At 40.9% G+C, this 17,295-nt stretch overlaps 3 protein-coding genes across 6 annotated transcripts; all 3 read right to left on the bottom strand.

Moving 5' to 3' along the window:
• Nucleotides 1-2,618: 2,618 nt before the first annotated feature.
• On the bottom strand, nucleotides 2,619-7,410 carry atf4a (activating transcription factor 4a). Of its 2 annotated transcripts, none has more exons than XM_023429048.2 (4): nucleotides 7,237-7,410; nucleotides 6,017-6,196; nucleotides 5,453-5,770; nucleotides 2,619-4,485 (listed from the first exon to the last, which is right to left on the bottom strand). In XM_023429048.2, exons 2-4 carry the CDS (start codon nucleotides 6,063-6,065, stop codon nucleotides 3,455-3,457), a joined length of 1,398 nt encoding a protein of 465 aa, XP_023284816.1. In that variant the 5' UTR covers nucleotides 6,066-6,196; nucleotides 7,237-7,410; the 3' UTR covers nucleotides 2,619-3,454. The 2 variants fall into 2 exon arrangements, with proteins under 2 accessions (XP_023284816.1, XP_023284817.1); XM_023429049.2 differs by having other exon boundaries at nucleotides 2,619-4,482.
• A 907-nt stretch (nucleotides 7,411-8,317) lies between these two features.
• On the bottom strand, nucleotides 8,318-14,571 carry LOC111671830 (uncharacterized). Of its 3 annotated transcripts, none has more exons than XM_023429051.2 (9): nucleotides 14,161-14,571; nucleotides 12,797-12,880; nucleotides 12,272-12,370; nucleotides 11,217-11,318; nucleotides 11,077-11,116; nucleotides 10,948-10,987; nucleotides 10,255-10,384; nucleotides 9,968-10,156; nucleotides 8,318-9,241 (listed from the first exon to the last, which is right to left on the bottom strand). In XM_023429051.2, the coding sequence occupies exons 1-9, from the start codon at nucleotides 14,167-14,169 to the stop codon at nucleotides 8,774-8,776; spliced, it is 1,161 nt and encodes a 386-aa protein (XP_023284819.1). In that variant the 5' UTR covers nucleotides 14,170-14,571; the 3' UTR covers nucleotides 8,318-8,773. The 3 variants fall into 3 exon arrangements, with proteins under 3 accessions (XP_023284819.1, XP_023284820.1, XP_023284821.1); XM_023429052.2 differs by having other exon boundaries at nucleotides 12,278-12,370; XM_023429053.2 differs by lacking the exon at nucleotides 12,272-12,370.
• Nucleotides 14,572-14,712: 141 nt separating this feature from the next.
• Nucleotides 14,713-16,790, bottom strand: rps19bp1 (ribosomal protein S19 binding protein 1). The gene is made up of 4 exons (XM_023429068.2): nucleotides 16,607-16,790; nucleotides 16,141-16,320; nucleotides 15,585-15,682; nucleotides 14,713-15,400 (listed from the first exon to the last, which is right to left on the bottom strand). Exons 1-4 carry the CDS (start codon nucleotides 16,659-16,661, stop codon nucleotides 15,251-15,253), a joined length of 483 nt encoding a protein of 160 aa, XP_023284836.1. The 5' UTR covers nucleotides 16,662-16,790; the 3' UTR covers nucleotides 14,713-15,250.
• Nucleotides 16,791-17,295: the final 505 nt, after the last annotated feature.

The following is a 17,295-nucleotide window of genomic DNA, read 5'->3' as shown; positions in this document are numbered from 1 at the left end:
CACTGCACATATACTGCACATCACACACACCAGGGTCAATAATGTCATAATATTTAAAATATTAGCTGAGCAGAGGAAGTGGAAAAGACAATTTAAGCTGTAACCATGGCCACAGGTGATATCAAGTCTCAGAAATCCATACACAGTCAAGGAAAATGCTTACCTTCGTTTTTTACTACCAAAGAGAAACACTCACTTTTCACAGGTTGTAATTAAAGCACAGAGCTGAAATTTTGCACAGACATTATGACATGTCATGGCAAGTGGTGTAATCAGTCACATTATTTATGGCTGCAACCAGTTTAGCTTTGTTGTTCTTCATACTAACAGTATGTGCACCAGTACTTATTCATAAATCCAAATGCATACTACAAACTAATGCTGTGCAGGTTTTGAGGAAGTAGTCGCAGGGTGTCCACAGTCGAAAGCTAACAGAAAGGTTGATTCAAAACAGTCAAAACCTTGATTTTTGAGTGTTTTGTTGAGAGGCTAGAAAAAACTAAAACTAAATGTACTTTATGAAAACAAAAAAATAGTATTAAATTCAAAGAAAGACATGTAAAATTTAATTGGAAGGCACATTGAAAAGAACTCCCTGCTAAAACAGTATATAATGACAATTTGTTTGTAGCTCACACTATGTAATATGGATTTGGGACACAGTCTTCCTGAGTCATTTAGATGAAATAAAGCCGAGTGACACCTGAGCTTTTCATGCAAAGTGAAAATGCAGGTTTCAACACTGAGAAGTGTGTGGCACTTTAACACATATCTCATATATCTACCCTTTTTGTCCAGACACGTATCTAAGAAATAAAATAACCAAAAAATCAAAAATAGCATCGTACATCTGTAACGAGAAAATTCTGAAGAAATTTTGAATATATAATTAAAGAGAGCAGAAATTACGTGCACGCTATTAATAATCGACAATTACTTTCAATATAACAATGAATTTTCCAAGCAATTAATTTGCAGCAACCATTATAAAAGTCATAATGAAAAAGCCTTTATCATCTGCCTTTAAGTCTACAGCTCAGGCTGCTCTTCTTATCTGTCTTCTCAGGAGGGCAAGGCCTCACTACTGAGGAATCTGTCAGGGAGGGGTGTTTGTCGGTATGTGTGCGTGTGTGTGTGTGTGTGTGTTTAAGTGGTTTTACTGCCAGGACTAAATTTACACAGCTGCTTGACACTAGTCATCATATTGAGCTGCCTCCGAACAACACACACCCACCACCCCATCAATCCCAGCAGGCATCATTTTAATCCTATTAACCAATACTCGCCTGAGTGTCCTCACAGTTTAGACAGAAACTATGTTCAGTCATGCCTCATGAACCAGTTTTCAAACCAGTTGTAGAGGCAATCAACTGCTCTGATGTCCAAAATATGTGTCACACACACAGGGCAGTTGATGTTAACACGTGTGGCACTCGAGCCTCAGACCAAACCGTACAGACATCTGTCGCTAAAACTTCCCGTCCCTCCACCCTCTCTGTCTGTCACAGGCCCGAGACTGGAGTCTGGTTTCACAATTGCAATGACCTTCTCATAAAACATTTGCCCAGCTGTTTTCTTGCTTTCTTCCCCCTCGTCTCTCACTTCCTGACAGAGAGCTGTAGTTTTTGCTCCAGGTGGTAACAAGCGACCTCCCACCAGCTTCTTGCAGCTGAGCGTGGACCAGTTTGAACTCGTTTGGCAGGTTAAGTCTGGGGAAATGCTGAGCACATCAACGTAAACTCTGTCAGTGACAGTGTGTGGATTTATACACCTGCTTAGAGCATTTGGAAATAAATAAGATACAAGTATAAATCACTCCAAATATGTTCGTAGGTGTTTTTGAAACATTTCTCAACTATCAGGTTTCTGATCACACCCTTTCCCTGTGACTGACAGACCAGCTTAACTTGTGTGTTTAATTTCTATGACACATCAAACAAAGCTAAGAGACAGGAGCTGAGTGACTCATACAACTCTGCTGAGCACTGTGAAACTATTGCAACATGATACACCACTTTCTTTCCTTTTTTACTGATGTTTGTATTGATAATAAATTAGGCTACGTGAGCATTTTGAATGTTGGTGGCAGTGCTACCCTGTAGATTTACTTCACCCAAACCTAGGAACCCTATTTATTTAAAAAGTGATGGCTGGTGGTTTTCAAAACCTGAAAATATTAGTGACGGTGATGAGACTTCGCTTTTGCTGAGACAATTAGTTAATAGACAGAAAATTAATCTTGTTTTTTTTCCCCAGGCAGAAATGACACAAATTCCTGTTTCCCCCATGAAGATTTGCAGTGTTTCTGTTTTACATCAATGTAACCTGAGTGTAGTTGGATTTTGGACAGTTTTAAAGACGTCATTTGGGATACATTTTTCAATATTCTCAAAAGACATTTCAAAGCAACTAAATGGAATTCAACCATCATGAATTTGATTTACACCTGTGCTTTTCTTACAGCAGCATGTCAAACTATCAGGGTAGAAGGTCTAAAATACTGTCAGCACATTAACAGATTTAAAAAAAAAAAAAAAAAAAGTTTAAGCACTAATCATTACTTTTCTGCTACTTAAAGAAAACTATTGTCGTTGGAAAAAGAACATTACACATATCACTTGGGTACTGATAGATATTTATTAGAAAAAAGAGCAATGCATTTTTACAAGCCAAACACCTGCGCTAAGAGACTGAGCTACTTGAGACATTATCAAGTTTTATCCAGCATTAAATAACAAAAGCCACGATCGGCAAGCAAAGGAGAAGAAAACTATATACACATAAAAAAAAAAAAAGAAAACAGTGTTACATCAAGAATTCATGAGGCCCCTTTCTGGACTTGAAGCTGTTAAGAGGAAGATCAAAATGGGGTGAGACTGGATTAAAAAGGAGTGGGTGGGTAACAAGGTTGAAGTGGTTTCTCACTTTACTGATACAGGAGTTATTTTCTTGAAGCTGGGCTGGGATCGGGCTATTGTCTGATGCTGGGAGTGTGAGGGAAATCTCTCGTCAATGGGTTTGAAAGTCTACAACACTACCGGGAGCTATGGTGACTTGTGTTTTGCATGCCTAATCTACAAAGACAAATATACACCCTGCCTGTTTGTACAAGTACTGCTAGTGAGGCAGGGAGTACACATGGGGATCTAACAGGGGACTGAGAGACAAGCATGTACAGATGCTTCACCTGACTACCTCCCAGCCCCCTGCTCTAAACTAATAATCTCAACTTTCAGAGGCTCTTCACTTTTCCTTCAGCTATTCCCTTCTCTCTGTTCAATGCTGCGTTTCATACATCCACCCTCACATGCCATTTGTCTAATAATCTCTTAAAACATACAATTCTAACACTAGAACACATTTCTTTGCGATAGCATGTGAGCACTGGAGCAAGAAACACAACCCCATCACTACTCTGCAACAGCGAGACTGTACCACATAAGCATCCTGGTGTTTAAGCCACCGAGCTGGTCTTGCCGCGGCGGTGCTTACGAACTTCCTCCATCAGGTCCTTGAGATACTGGATCTCTCGGCTGATGGACTCTGCCTTCTCTGCCAACTCATTGTTCTTCTTCTCCAGCTCTTCGCACTCTGAGTTCAGCAGCTCCTGCTCGACCCTCTTCTTCTGTCGGTAGCGAGTGGCTGCCGTCTTGTTCTGCTCCATCTTCTTCAGTTTCTTCTCCACCACTTTAGGAGCACCAGACACCGATTTGACCCTGGGGACCTTGGCCGAGGGGGAGGAAGCGGTAGAGGGCTCCGGCTTGGAGTAGGGTTTGGTCCTGGAGGAACCAGCTGTATGGGAGGGGGTGGGAGGAGGAGATGGGAGGCGAGCTGGTGAGCCAGCAACTGACTCGATTCCAGAGTCGTCTTCACAGTCGCTTGATCGAGGAGAGGTTTTAATGGACGGGTCCGCAAGAGATACGAGGGAAGGCTCGTCTTTGTTGGCGAGCACCACTACAATGTGAGATGTGGGAATGGACAGCACGATGGGGGTAGTTGTCTGAATGTTTCCACTGGGTTCTGGGATGATGGTGGTGGTGGTGGTGGTGTTGGTGGTGAGAGATGCAGCCGTTTTCTCTGCATCCAGCACATCCACTTCACTTCCTAGCTCCAATGTGTAGGCTTGAGGAGAGGGGGGAGACAGAGCGGGAGCTGGGGAGGGAGGCTCAGACTTCATATCAACCTCCTGATCAGGAACCATCTCTGTCTTCTTGGCCTCAGCTGTCCCAGGAGGAGGGAGATCCAGAGGGAGGGAGGGGATACCGGCCAGTGACAGGCCCAGCTCCAGGCTGTCAGGTGAGGTGGGGATGGTTGTGTCGAAGGACTCTAGATCCAGATCCATGTGGGAGTCGAGCGAGGCCAGGAGATCCTCGGGGGAGCTGGGAGAATCTTCAGATGAGCAGGAGCCAATGAGGGAATCCAAGTCAAATTCACTCAGGTCAATTTTCTCTGACATCCAATCCATGCCTGTGAAGGCATCATCTGCTGACAAAGGATTTACTTATTAATATTTCATTAACATCACAATGAAATAGCAACTGGGATACAAATACAAACAATAACTTCAGGTGCTTTATGGTAATCAGATTGCCAGTAAATACAAAAACATGTTTTTAACATCATACTCAGTGTATTTATAATATTTATTGAATAATGACCCCAAGCACAACTTAATCTTTCCAAATCCTACCCTGTATTAGTAAGGTTTGTGACACATAAACACTTGATAATACATTCAGTAAGGGAGGAACTTGACTCTTTCAACTGATGCCAAGACCTGCAATGAATTCTATACACATGAATGAGGATAGTCATTGTGAAAAAATGCTCAAATACACACTTAGAGCCACACCTGGGCTGCAAACCAATAAATGTTCATCACTGGCCACCACACCTACCACTTACTGACTCACGTGTTTAATTTTGGTGCTGGATGTGTGTAGAGTGTCTTAACAAAGACTTTGCACATTTTGGTTTGCATGTTCACTAACACTTTAGTCCTTAATGTTTTGGGCAACTTCCATTTTTACTGTAGAAATGTAATGTGGAATTGTGTTGTGACCCAATACTACAGAATTGTAGCATCTAGGACACGCTGCCTGCAGGGCAGCCGTAAATGCTTTACTGACACAAAACCGCCCATATGAAACATTTACTGGGAGCCTTAGAGCAGTTAACATTCCCTCTAACAATCACCTCTAACAGTGGAAACATTTCTAGCCCTCAATTTCTTTCATTGAACAACTGATTGATGCCAAGAATGTGCTTCTTACTTAACCTGCTATTTTAGTTAGTCACTTTTCTTTCAGTCACCAATTTCCCTTCTTCATCTTTTCATAGATTTTTTAATTCAACTCAACTGTGCTTCCAATCTTTTGTTCCTTTTTGAGACATTTGTTAAGAATTATCTTCTTCATATATGTGAGAAATTAAAATTTAAAGTCACTCTCACCTTTGCCATCATCTGCTCCAATGTGGGCATGGAGCAAATCGCTGGCACCCAGCCAGGGGAGGGACAGCGAGTCCGCTCCAGCCTTGGTTCCCAGAAACAAGGAGGGATGTGTGGGAGGAGGAGAGGGAGGTGGGGAAGCAGAAGAGAGTGGGGAGGATGACAAGGTCTGAAAGGGAGACAGGGAGGATACGTAGGAAGATAAAGAGAGGGGGGGCGAAGCTGGTGCCTTCCCCTCTAGAGAGGAGGAGGGAGAAAGAGCTTCTTCTTCATCTTGGTCCAGAAGGGGCCCCATGGGGTCAGCCATCAGAAATGAGGGCCCTGTGGACAAGGACTTCCTCAATAAGTATCTAACTTTATGCACAAAATACACAATTATTCTATTTATGCAAGATTGATTAACCAAAAGCGTTTTTCAGATCACATCCCTGCTAAGTATAGGCATCTAAAGCCATACTTAAAGTCCATGAAGCCAAACTTTGCAGTTGTTTATTCATACTGTGCATTCCCTGTATTGACTAATATTTGTGGTAGTGCTTTGGAAACATCTGTCATCACAACACCAACCTAAGTACAGGGCCTCCACGTCCCCCAAGGCCAGCTGGGAAAGTGTCATGGCTGCTGCTGGTCAGTGGTAGCCGTGAACGGGTGAATAAAAACAAAGGCGAGTCCGATGACGTTAGCAAGTCGAGGGGTTCGGTACTGCTGTCGACGGCAGCAAAGCTGAGGGTGGTTGCCGAGAGAGACCTGGATGAAGGAGATAACAGATATGCAAACAATGTCATGGGGAGAGAATGAGGAATCAACTCAGTTTGAGTGTTACTTTATTAAGAGGTTAAATATTGGTGGAAACATTTTGGGAGCTGAATGTCCACAGCTAAAAAGGAAAACACCACAACAAACAAGCTTTAATCACAAATAAAGAGCTGGGACCAAAGTACCATTATGCCACGTGGTTCACAACACTGAGTGGGTCAACCTTATGTGTGCATGAAAGATCCCCATAGTGTATATACACATTTCTTGAAACAACAACACAATTCCAGATTATAACAACCCTCATGCAAACAGTACAACTTTCTTGTTGGTGTGCGCTTGCGCTGTGAAGACTTTCTACTCCTCTCATATGGGGGAGGGGAGGCTAATTTTGGCTAATCCGTTCCACTGAAGTGTCACAGCGCCGTTGATGGTTAACACCCGCCCTCCACCGGGGGATAACATTTCCTAATTTGGTCATGCTTTGGTTCGTAACTCCGCCCTCCTCAGAGGAGATGTGGGAGGGCAACCGCCATTTTCACAACAGAGCCATCTGTCCCAGGGCTGAGTGGGAAGGACGGTGCGCGCCATTTTGGACACGCCACGTTGTCAAGAGTTTAATATACACAAACACAACCAATGTTGAAAGACATTTAACAGCCTGACTGTTGTTGTGAAATACACGTTAACTTTAACCGAGCTGCCTACAAAACGTTTCTCTCACAACTGTAACAGCCGTTGATAGGCCTCGATGATTTAAAAACAAAAACGGCTCACAACACAGGCTGTTGGCCGGCTGGGACTACCTCAGCTGACACTGTAATTCGACACTGACACACCAACTGTAAACCCTCATCTCGGGATCGACTTATAGATTCGCCCATTGTTTTCAAGAATAAACCATTTTGAGCGCGCCTAACCGTTACTCAACAGGTATGTTAACTTCATCAAGACTAGCCGGTCGACCTTATATTTACGCCGACAGAAACCAGACATGAACGGGTATGGAAAATATCGGAAAAAATACTTACGCCATTTTGCCAGAAATAGCCAGTGCACTTAGCCGTTGCACTGCCAGGTTGTTGCCACTGCAAGGATAGCCGCCGCACGCCTTCACAATGCCATTTTAGCGCGTGGTAGCTACTACTGAGAGCTGATAGTCACTTGATCTGTTGTGGAAACGAAGAACGAGCGGAGGGAGTCACACTGGTTTATACAGAGCCGAAGAACCACCGAGTGTATCCCTCCGCTGTGTCACTCCACGGGGGCGTTTGCTTGCGGTGTAAGTAGCAGCGCGAGTGAGAGGAGTTTCCGTTTCAAAGAATGAATTTCCAAACAATAATGAACGCCCATTTCAGCCGAGCAGTAGTAGTAGTAGTAGCCAAACGCGCATACCGCTGCGATTACTCCGCTCGAGTCTTGTTTTTGATTGGCTAGATGCATATCTACACCCGACAGTTGACAAGATAGATCCATATGGAGCCTTAAGCACGACTTCCTCCCTACGTCAAATATAGGTCAAATGCAAAATGTAAACATTGAGTAAGGGAACACTATTGTGGGTCTTTTACGCGCCTGTTGAAAGCAAATACCAACTTCAAACATATATTACGTAATACATAACTCACTTACTTAAAGAAAACAAAACAATTATTTTAATCCGTGTTGACTTTTAGGCCGACCTTATCCTGCATCCTGACCCTAATTCTAGTGATTTTTTTTTTTTTTCTTTTTTTTTTACAATTGTTTATCAAAATGTAATTTTTAATCATGTCATACAATCACGTTGTTGTCTGGAACTCATCTGTTGTCATGTTTTTAATACTGTGTAGTGAGGCAAAAGTAAGTTTCCATATTGCGGACAATGGAGTTCCTAACAAACAACCTTCACTAGTAAGAAAATCATAATCAGATTAGTTAGTTACACTGTATTTTCAGTCTTTCTCGTTTTGTGGGCGCTGTCCCTGCACCATAGTGCTATATTACTTGTTGATCTGTCCGCGTATAGCCTAAGCAACATGCAGTCTCTTGTGAATTCATAGCAGCTTGTGGACAAACTTAATGAACCCGGCTATAGCTCACAGGGCCAAGAACTGGACTGCCCTCTGGTGGTTATCTTCAGCTATTAAAAGTTTTATTTTTTACAATCTTGCACACATTTCCTTGTATACACATGAACAAATGATGAACATAGCATTGAGGCTAGTGTGTGAATATATGATACTTTACTACTGATTAGTTTAAGAAAAAATTCTTAGCAAGAGCATCATGCAAAGTGAGAGTAACAAATATTTAAAAGCCACAGAGATACACACAATCTCAGTTATATCTAGTCAAAGTAAACAGTCTGAAGCTACAAGCAGTAAAGCTGGAAAAAAGGTGGGCTGTAAAGTATATAACATGTCTTTAAAATAAACACGTAAACAAAATTAACAAAATTAATCATTAATCATTAATTAATCATTTTCACCTTTTTTTTTTCCCCTTGGAATAATCAACCAAAAATCACATCAAACCGTAACCCATACATGAAAGCAGGCAGGGGACGGTCTACCAGTTAAAAAACATTCACACCCCTTGACAATGCTTACTGAACAAGCCCTTGATGTGGATTAGCTCATCTAATCCATTATTGAGCCCTTCTGCTAGCTTGCGGATTTTAGTTGCAAGCTTCGACTCAAGGCCCTTTTTCATCTTCTCCCCATGTTTTCCTTGGGTGTAGTAGGAATCCATGGCAAGAGTAAAGCCTTCAATCATCCCAAATGCCTTACTGTTAGCCTCTAAGGCCCCCGCACTTGCCCCGGCACTTGCCCCGGCAATTGTCCCGGCACTTGCCCCTCCTGTAGTAGAAAGGTCTACCATGCTGGCCACCCTTGCCGAATCCCTCCTGGCTTTACAGAGAAGGGACAGATCGTGCTGCTTTAGCTGCTCCATGCCCTTATTGACAAACTCCAAGGAGCTGATAATGTCCTTCATGAGGTCCATGTACTCTTGGAGTATCTTTTTCATTTTCTTCTTGTCGAGAGAGGTGCTCACCTGTTAGAACAGAATTCATAATCTGTTACTCAGCTGCTTTAAACACATGATGTGTTAATTAAAAAAGTTTAAAAAAAAGTTAGTTAGTTTTGTGTTTGCTTATAGCACCTTTTCATTATTCTGATCGCTTAAAATTGTGTTTGAGGGAAATTAACTGAGCATATTTATCCTACGGCCTGCTGTTTGCCAGTGTGTGTTTTTTTAATAATACCATTAGGGGGCGTTAAAGTAGAGAAAGTTTGACACTTAGTGGCTTTAAATGACATATACATTTACTCATCTAGGGACATCACTAAAGCGTCAGTGCAGTAGGAAACTTTAGCGTAAGTACTAAGTACTACATCTATTTAATAAGTGCGTGGAGATCAAGAAAGGAAGTGCACTGAAAATGCATAGTAAGTATTAGTTAGGCAGGTTAGGGTGTTAGAAGTGTTAGGAGAGGAGGTTCTCTCAGAGGAGATCAGTCTTCAAGAGATTCTTGAAGATAGAGAAGGGACGCCCCTGCTCTGACAGCATTTGGTAGCTTGTTCCACCATCAGGGAACCACAGACCAGTACAGTCTGGACTGAGATCGCTTTGTGTGCAGCAATGTCAATGCCAGACGACATTTCTTAGAGGAATGCAGTTGCAGAGAATGAGCTTAAGGCTGTATGATCGAGTTCAAATAGATGGGTGCAGAACAATTATTTCCACACCACAAACTTTAAATAACCTTGTTGTTGTCACCTTGTCAGTGATGGCTGCTGTTGCACCAGTGACGCCACCGGCTGCAGCCACACCCACGCCGACTACAGTCAGGGCCAGTGAGGCTCCCAGTGTCACAGGAGATAGTATCACTCCGGCTGCTGCTGCCACACCTCCCAGTACAGTTGTAGCTCCTCCGGTAATAGCAGCGATCTTGGTCCCTTTTGAATACTTTAGAGTGAAAAGGGAATTTATTTGATATACTTCAACTGAATTGTGTGTCAAACATACCTAAAATTAACTGGTAGTAATTTAATCAGTTTTGTTACCTTGTTTAAGTTGTCAGCGGTGCACTGCAGCTCCGAAGTGTACTCCTTCAGGGTGGCAGCGTGTTCAGTCAGCAGAAGGATGTAAGTCTTGATAGCTTTATAGAGGTGTTCAGCTTTAACTTCGATGATCCTGAGAAGTATTATAAGAACATTGTATCGGATCATTACAACTGAGCTTTAATTAGAGGAATCCATCCAGTTGAATCTAAAGCCAGACTGAGTTTGTGTCCAGACTGGGATAGTATTGAGGCTTTTAAATGACCTTTCATGTATAAAATTTTGACCTGAGCAATAAGTGTGAAGGTTTGAGAGAGCAGTTCACAGCTGATGTGTGTTTTGGTCATGCTAGCAGAGAGGCTCTTGGGATGACTTGGTTGATTAGTTGGATTTTCATGAAACCCTCAGGATGAATTGTTATCACCTTGGAAACCCCTTAACTTTGAGTTTATAACCAAAATACCTGCAAAGATAATAATGTTCCCATCAGCCTCGGTGGCACTTTGCCAATTACAATATATTAGCATGCTAACACGCTATACAGAGATAATGAACATGGCAAACATTATTTCTGCTACACCCCAGCACGTCAGAATTCTCATTTTGAACATGTTAGCATTTAGTTCAATGCACTGCTATATCTCAAGGCTAGAAACAGAAAAGGTGTTATCTGGTGTTTTGAAGAGGTGCACTTACTTCCTTGGAGAGATGATGTCATCGCACAGGGAATCCCAGGCTGCAAGTCAATAAAACTGTACTTTAGCAACATAAAGATGCCACGCTCACTGGGAACATTAATATTTTCAAACTGGTTCTCTTACTCACATTTCTTTTCCTTCCACCATACCAACAGAGAGCCTGAATCCTGTTAGAAGATGAGAAGTCATTTATTAACAATGCAGCTAAAAAGACAGCGTATTCCTGGATAATGTTTTAGTGAAGTAATTGTTGTGAAAGAAAGTTACCAAGATTTCATCTCCATGGTCAGGGTCTCGTCTTGGAGGCATGGGAGGCAGCCGGAACTGTTTTGCTTGATGGATATTAGTATTTGATTGATCAGCAATCACCTGAGAATAAATGACAATCCAGGCATACCAAGTGAAAGGACAAAAACATGTTTTTAGATCTGTGTGATCTTTTTTTTCTTCCCATATCAGTTATCTGATAGAGGCAGTCTGATGGATTATTTTCATTCTTTTCATGCCTTACGTGACGTTTCTGCCTCATCTCATGAGCTTCAGAAGATTTTTATTATTACAAATCTACAGGTCTTTGTTCTACCTCACTTTTACAGACATGATGGTTAATTTTCCCCCTTTTTTCTGGTGTAGTTTTAAATCTAAATTCAGGGCCTTCAGTTTTGATGGCGTTGGTGGGGCATGATTCCATTATGTGATTAAGGATTTTGGTCTTTTTATAACATCTGAATAGATTTTATTGCATAATAATAGGGGTATATTTGAGTAATTTGTTTACCCATTTAAATATATTTTTTAAACACACATCAATAAGAAGATTAGACTATTTTCTTTATTCCAGAAGAGTAAGAGTTTTTCCCAAAATGGACATTTAGAAGTATAATCCATAATCCAGAGTATTTTGTAGCTGTGTATTTTACCAGCTAGCTAGCTGCTATGCTCACACACACTACAGAAACATTAACGGTTGTTTTTCTACATTACCTTGACCAGCCAGTTTGAAGAAATTTGATCTTGTACATACTTTCTTTTACTTTTTTTTTTTGACTGTGGCTGGAAGTTCATGGTCTTCTGATTTTGGCTACAATATGTGAATGACTAAGTACAAAGTTTCTCCAACTTCCCAAAAGAATTCCCCAAATTGGGATTCCCCCAAATACCCTAAAATTATCCTCGTTCACTAAGGGCGAACCTTTAGGATTTTGGGTCACTACTGCGCATTCTGACAAATTCAGATGTGAAGATGTTTCATTAACTTTTACTTTTTTTACTTTATGTGTACATTTTGTCCCACATCATGCTTTGAATTAAAACAACAGTACATTTACTATTTTCGGGCCGCCATTTTCAGTTTCACTTCCTCCCGGACTCTTTTTAACAGTCCACTTCTTTGGCAACACTGGTGGAGGAGTTGAGCCTCCCTGAGTGAAAAACAAAATACGTCATCAGTCACAGTAGCTGACTGTTGAAATGTAAAAGACACACTTCATTGCTCAATTTGAATCTCTACATCCGTAGATGTCGGTTTGAAACTGTGATGTACCGCATGGAATTTAAAAAATACAAATAAGTATTGTAATGAAGATACATGTATGTGCCAGGACCATAGATAATGTGTTATTTATGCAATTTTTTTTGTTAGAATCTTAATTAGGAAATCTTGGTCAAATTTAAAGAAATCAAATTTCAGATATAGTTTTATTCCATCCAGAAGTATCAGATAAATAGAAATCATTAGAATTCAACCATATAGTTTGTTGAATCCTGATTTACAAATGTGCCTTTACATGACAGAGTTGACTTGTGGGTTTGATCTCTTTGCAGAGTATAGATTACTGAGCACCAACCTTCATATATCTTGTGGGAGACTGAGGAGTGGATGCCTCATTGTCAAGTTTGTTCCTTGGCATTGGAACTGGTTGCTTTGAATCCTGAAGAAGAAGAGGCATAATTCATCTACACACTGAAGCTGTTGGAGTATCTGATGACACATTCCGTAACATATATTATAAAATGTTTAACCAATCAGAGGACATTATTCCATATTCATAATTCCTTTTTTGACATTTATCCAGATAATAAAACTGCAGTTTACAACTGTAATGAGTATTTTCCCAGATAAGCCTATACATTATGTAATTAAACTTAGTCCAGACTGGAGTCCAGTTCCAAGCCTGACTTTGTATCAGAAAAAAGTTTCAAAATAACTACTTTGTAGATTCTTATCAATTTAATTGTAGTGTTTTTAGAGAAGCACAAATATGACCCAGACAAAACATTATTAATCTGCATTCCTAATCTGAGCAGTCATCCATATTACAGTATCTATCATGGTAAACACTGTCTGCTGAGGTTGATTTTAAATAATCTTGCCAAGCGTGTCGGACAAGCCGGATCACATCTTTGCACACTCACATCTCGTTTCACTTTCACTCTGCACAATAACTAGACAGTAGAAATAACATTAGAAATTAAACAACAGCAACGGAAACCATTCAATTAATCTGCTAAAGCAACATAGTCAAAAACATTCAATATCCAAGCACATCAGTGTATATAGTAGGATGGGTAGGGATAGGACTGTGATTTCAATGGCTTCCATCCATCCATTATCTATACCGCTTATCCTTTTAGGGTCGCAGGGAGACCTGGAGGCATTCCCAGCTGACATTGGGCGAGGGCGGCGTACACCCAGGACAGGTCGCCAGTCTATCCCGGGGCAGACATATAGAGAAATCAAGCACTCACACTCTCATTCACACCTATGGGCACTTTTCAGAGTTGCCAATTAACCTAATGTGCATGTTTTTGGACTGTGGGAGGAAGCCGGAGTACCCAGAGAGAATCCACGCAGGCACAGGGAGAACATGCAATATCCACACAGAAAGGCCCCAACCGGGGTTTGAACCCAGAACTCTGTTGCTGCGACAGCGCTAACCACCGCACCACCCTGATTTCAATGGCTTGTTTTGAATGAATAAGCGACCAGGGGCATTGTTTCTGGAAAAACATGTTGCTGTTGACTTTTTAATTTTAAAGTTTTGATCAAATCTCAGAACACACCAAAAATATCTTGCACATTTTATACTACAAGCAGAAACAGGGACCATATAGATAAACATGGCTCCAAAAAGATAAGCAGTATTACACATGCTACTTTCATAATCTCTGAAAAAGCAAGTGACATATATGACAATATGTAATTTCTTACCCGTGACATCGTGTAACCCTGCAGTCTCTCTGCTTTGCTGCACTCACACTGACGCTCACAATCGAGGTGTGAATGCTGATCTTAAATACTGAACCAGTTAGATGCAAAAGCCATCAACATCTTATGACATAACTGGTATTCATTTTTGGTCAGTCAAGCATCTGCATTTTTGTTATTAACACGCCTCTAACAGGTTCTGCTGAATGAAAAAATATTTTCCAAAGTCAACAAAGCTGATACATACGCATACATACATCATGCACACAAACACACAGTGAACGGACAATGTGATCATCTGCTTACATGTAACAAATAACAAATTAATTTGAATTTGTGGGAAAAGGCATCTACGGTTCATTCATTCACTATTTTCTGCTGCACTACACAACACTGTGTTATTGTCATGACAAACAGAAGTGAGGGGGAGCTGAAAAACTTTAACTTCAACCACTGAAACTTCATCCAGAGTCTTCGTGTACAGTGTTTTTCTGGAAATAGCGTGTTGAGTCGTGGCCATAGCTAAACTCATACAAAGTCAAACATTTTCAAAAACCCTTTTTGTAAGTTAGTTTATTGCTACTACAACCAGAATGAAGATGTGAGTAACAGAAGAAACACGTGAATTTACAAAAATACAGTGTTTTTAAATGTCAACATAAAGATAAAAAAAAAAAAAACAATTAAATAGACTGTGCTGATTGGAATTGTGACTGGAGGAGACCATCTTAACAATAAGAAGAATAATCAGTATATCTGTATTTATTACAATTATGGAGAAGAAACTGAACAAATTCAATGAACTTTGCGTGTGTCTGTATCTTTTCTTGAGAAATCTAATTTAAGTTTTAAATTACAGCATTTTATCACCCAGGTAGGTAAATCCAATATTCCCTGTGTGTGTTCAAAGTCCTACAACCAGCATAGATTCAGCCTATAGGAGCATTTCTCCTCAAAGTTTATTGTTCCATTCAGACGTGAAGTGAAACCAACCTCCAGAACACAACCTGGTCCAGAAATCCACTTTGAGCCACAAAATGCAGCCATGGTGTTTCCTCTGATGCTGCAGTGTCTTTGTTTTTGTGTGTGCACTTTATTTCTTCTCCTCCACAGTCCTGCCAAAGTATTCCTTCTGGAACTGCTGGAACTCCTTCTCTGTGAACAACGACTTCGGCTCCTTGGGCTTCTTGGCAAGTCGTTCAGGGCGATTCCTGGACTGTCTCCCTGAATTGTGACTCAGGATCTAGGTGAGAAAAGGAGCAGGTCAACAAACTCAAATGAACAAAGTGACAGTGAAGAAGAGCAGAAAAAATATAAAGTAAAAGTAAAGTAAAACAATCATGGTTTTGTAGTATAAGACTTTTGACCAATTGACAATTTCTGATTTAAAACGACACTACTTAAAAAGCCAGAGACACCTTTCTTACCTTCAAAGTGTCAGAATCTGTTGCTTTGTAGCCTGTAGCCATAAAGTATTTGAGGTTTGCACTCATCTGGCTCTTCCCTTGCTTCTTCCTGAACTCCTCTACAATAAACACCAAAGGAGATGAGGAAGTTTAGTGCCAGACGGTACAACAGATGCTGTAATATAATAAAAAAACACCAGAGGTACACTAGTACTCCAATCACATCAACTATGAATACTGTCAGATGAAATTAGTCTTATGGCAATGTTTTCTTTACTATACTATTATTTTAAAAGGGATGTGCTGCTCAGCCACTGCAAGATTGTTAGCTTTATAATACAAGCACCTTGTGGTTTTGATGTACACCTGCAAAGAGAGAGCAAGAACACACACAGAGCCAACGGTATTCTACAATGTTGAGAAGCTTTACGGTGTTTTAATACAGCATGTGTCATCCATTAAGTGCAAAATCCACCTTAAACATTAGTTATAATTGGCTTATTACATTTGTGAATACTACTTTTGGGGGTTTTTCCCTCTAAACTCTAATGCTGTGCAGGACTACGAGCAGACTGACCCACTGCAGACTTGATCCTCTTGTCTTTGACGGTAGCTTTGCTTTTGCCCGGACCCAGGCGACCCTGCAGCCGTTTGACCTGCTTGGTGACTCCCTGCCGCTTGGTGCTCACCAGCTCCATCACAGTGGCTGAGCTGGGGGTCTGCTGTTGCTGCTTCTTCTTCTTCCCTTTACTGACATCTGGCAGGGTGCAAAGTACATAGAGAAAGGCAGAAAACCTAATTTAAACAGGACAATATATTCCACTATGTGACTGGTTAACTGTTAGCCAATGAGCTAAAACTTTTTGAGTGTAATTCTGATAATAATTTAAAGCAAAATGAGCATCAGGTCACCAGTTTCCTATTTTAAGACAGTTAGAACCAAAGTGTAACGATGTAACCACACGAGTCACGAACAGTGGTCAGAGAGCACTTACATCCAATGCTAACGTTACTTAGCTAGCAAGCTAAGAGGCTAAACTGACCTTTAATATCATCGCTAAGTAGCTCCAGTCCTTTCCTGAGCAACGACGCTGACATCCTGATTTAATAATAAGTTTTTTTTTCTAATTATCCACAAGCTACATCGATGAGAAGCGGCCTTAACAGACGAACAGCAACATGTGAGTGCATCAACATCCGGTGAGCTCCTCGTGTGTGCACCGATTGAAAGCAGCCGGCTGGACAACAGTCGAAGAAAAGTTCCTACCTAGCTATTATTAGCCGTTAACCGCTGAGCCGACTACTTTTTAACGGCTGTCACTGCTGTTACTGCTACTACCAATAATAATAATAATAATAATAATAATAATAATAATAACTAGAAAAATGTTGAATGTGCCTGCTGCTTGGTGCGTGTCCATCACACACGTTTCAATCTCTACAGAGGACTTACTTTACTTTGAGTTTCATTCATGTTGTAGAGAATTATCCTGACTCTGACCTCAGTCACTGCTGGTATCCCTCAAAAAGCTCTTTGAAACTCTGGCCAAAGTGACCTCACAATGATGGTTTGAACCTAAATTTGTCCTCACAACCATAGCAAGACATGTATACACACATGTACACACATGTCCTAACAGAAGATGATCTGCAATGAAGCTGCTGTGATTTCTCTTGCTAGAAAAAGAACAACGTGCACAACAGTAAAAAAAAAAAAAAAAAAAAAGTTAAT

This window comes from Seriola lalandi, unplaced genomic scaffold (genome assembly GCF_002814215.2).
Source record: "Seriola lalandi dorsalis isolate HSWRI2012SDOR001 ecotype SW California unplaced genomic scaffold, Sedor1 jcf7180002054887, whole genome shotgun sequence".
Lineage (NCBI taxonomy): Eukaryota > Metazoa > Chordata > Actinopteri > Carangiformes > Carangidae > Seriola > Seriola lalandi.
This window is presented reverse-complemented; position numbering and strand designations above follow the sequence as displayed.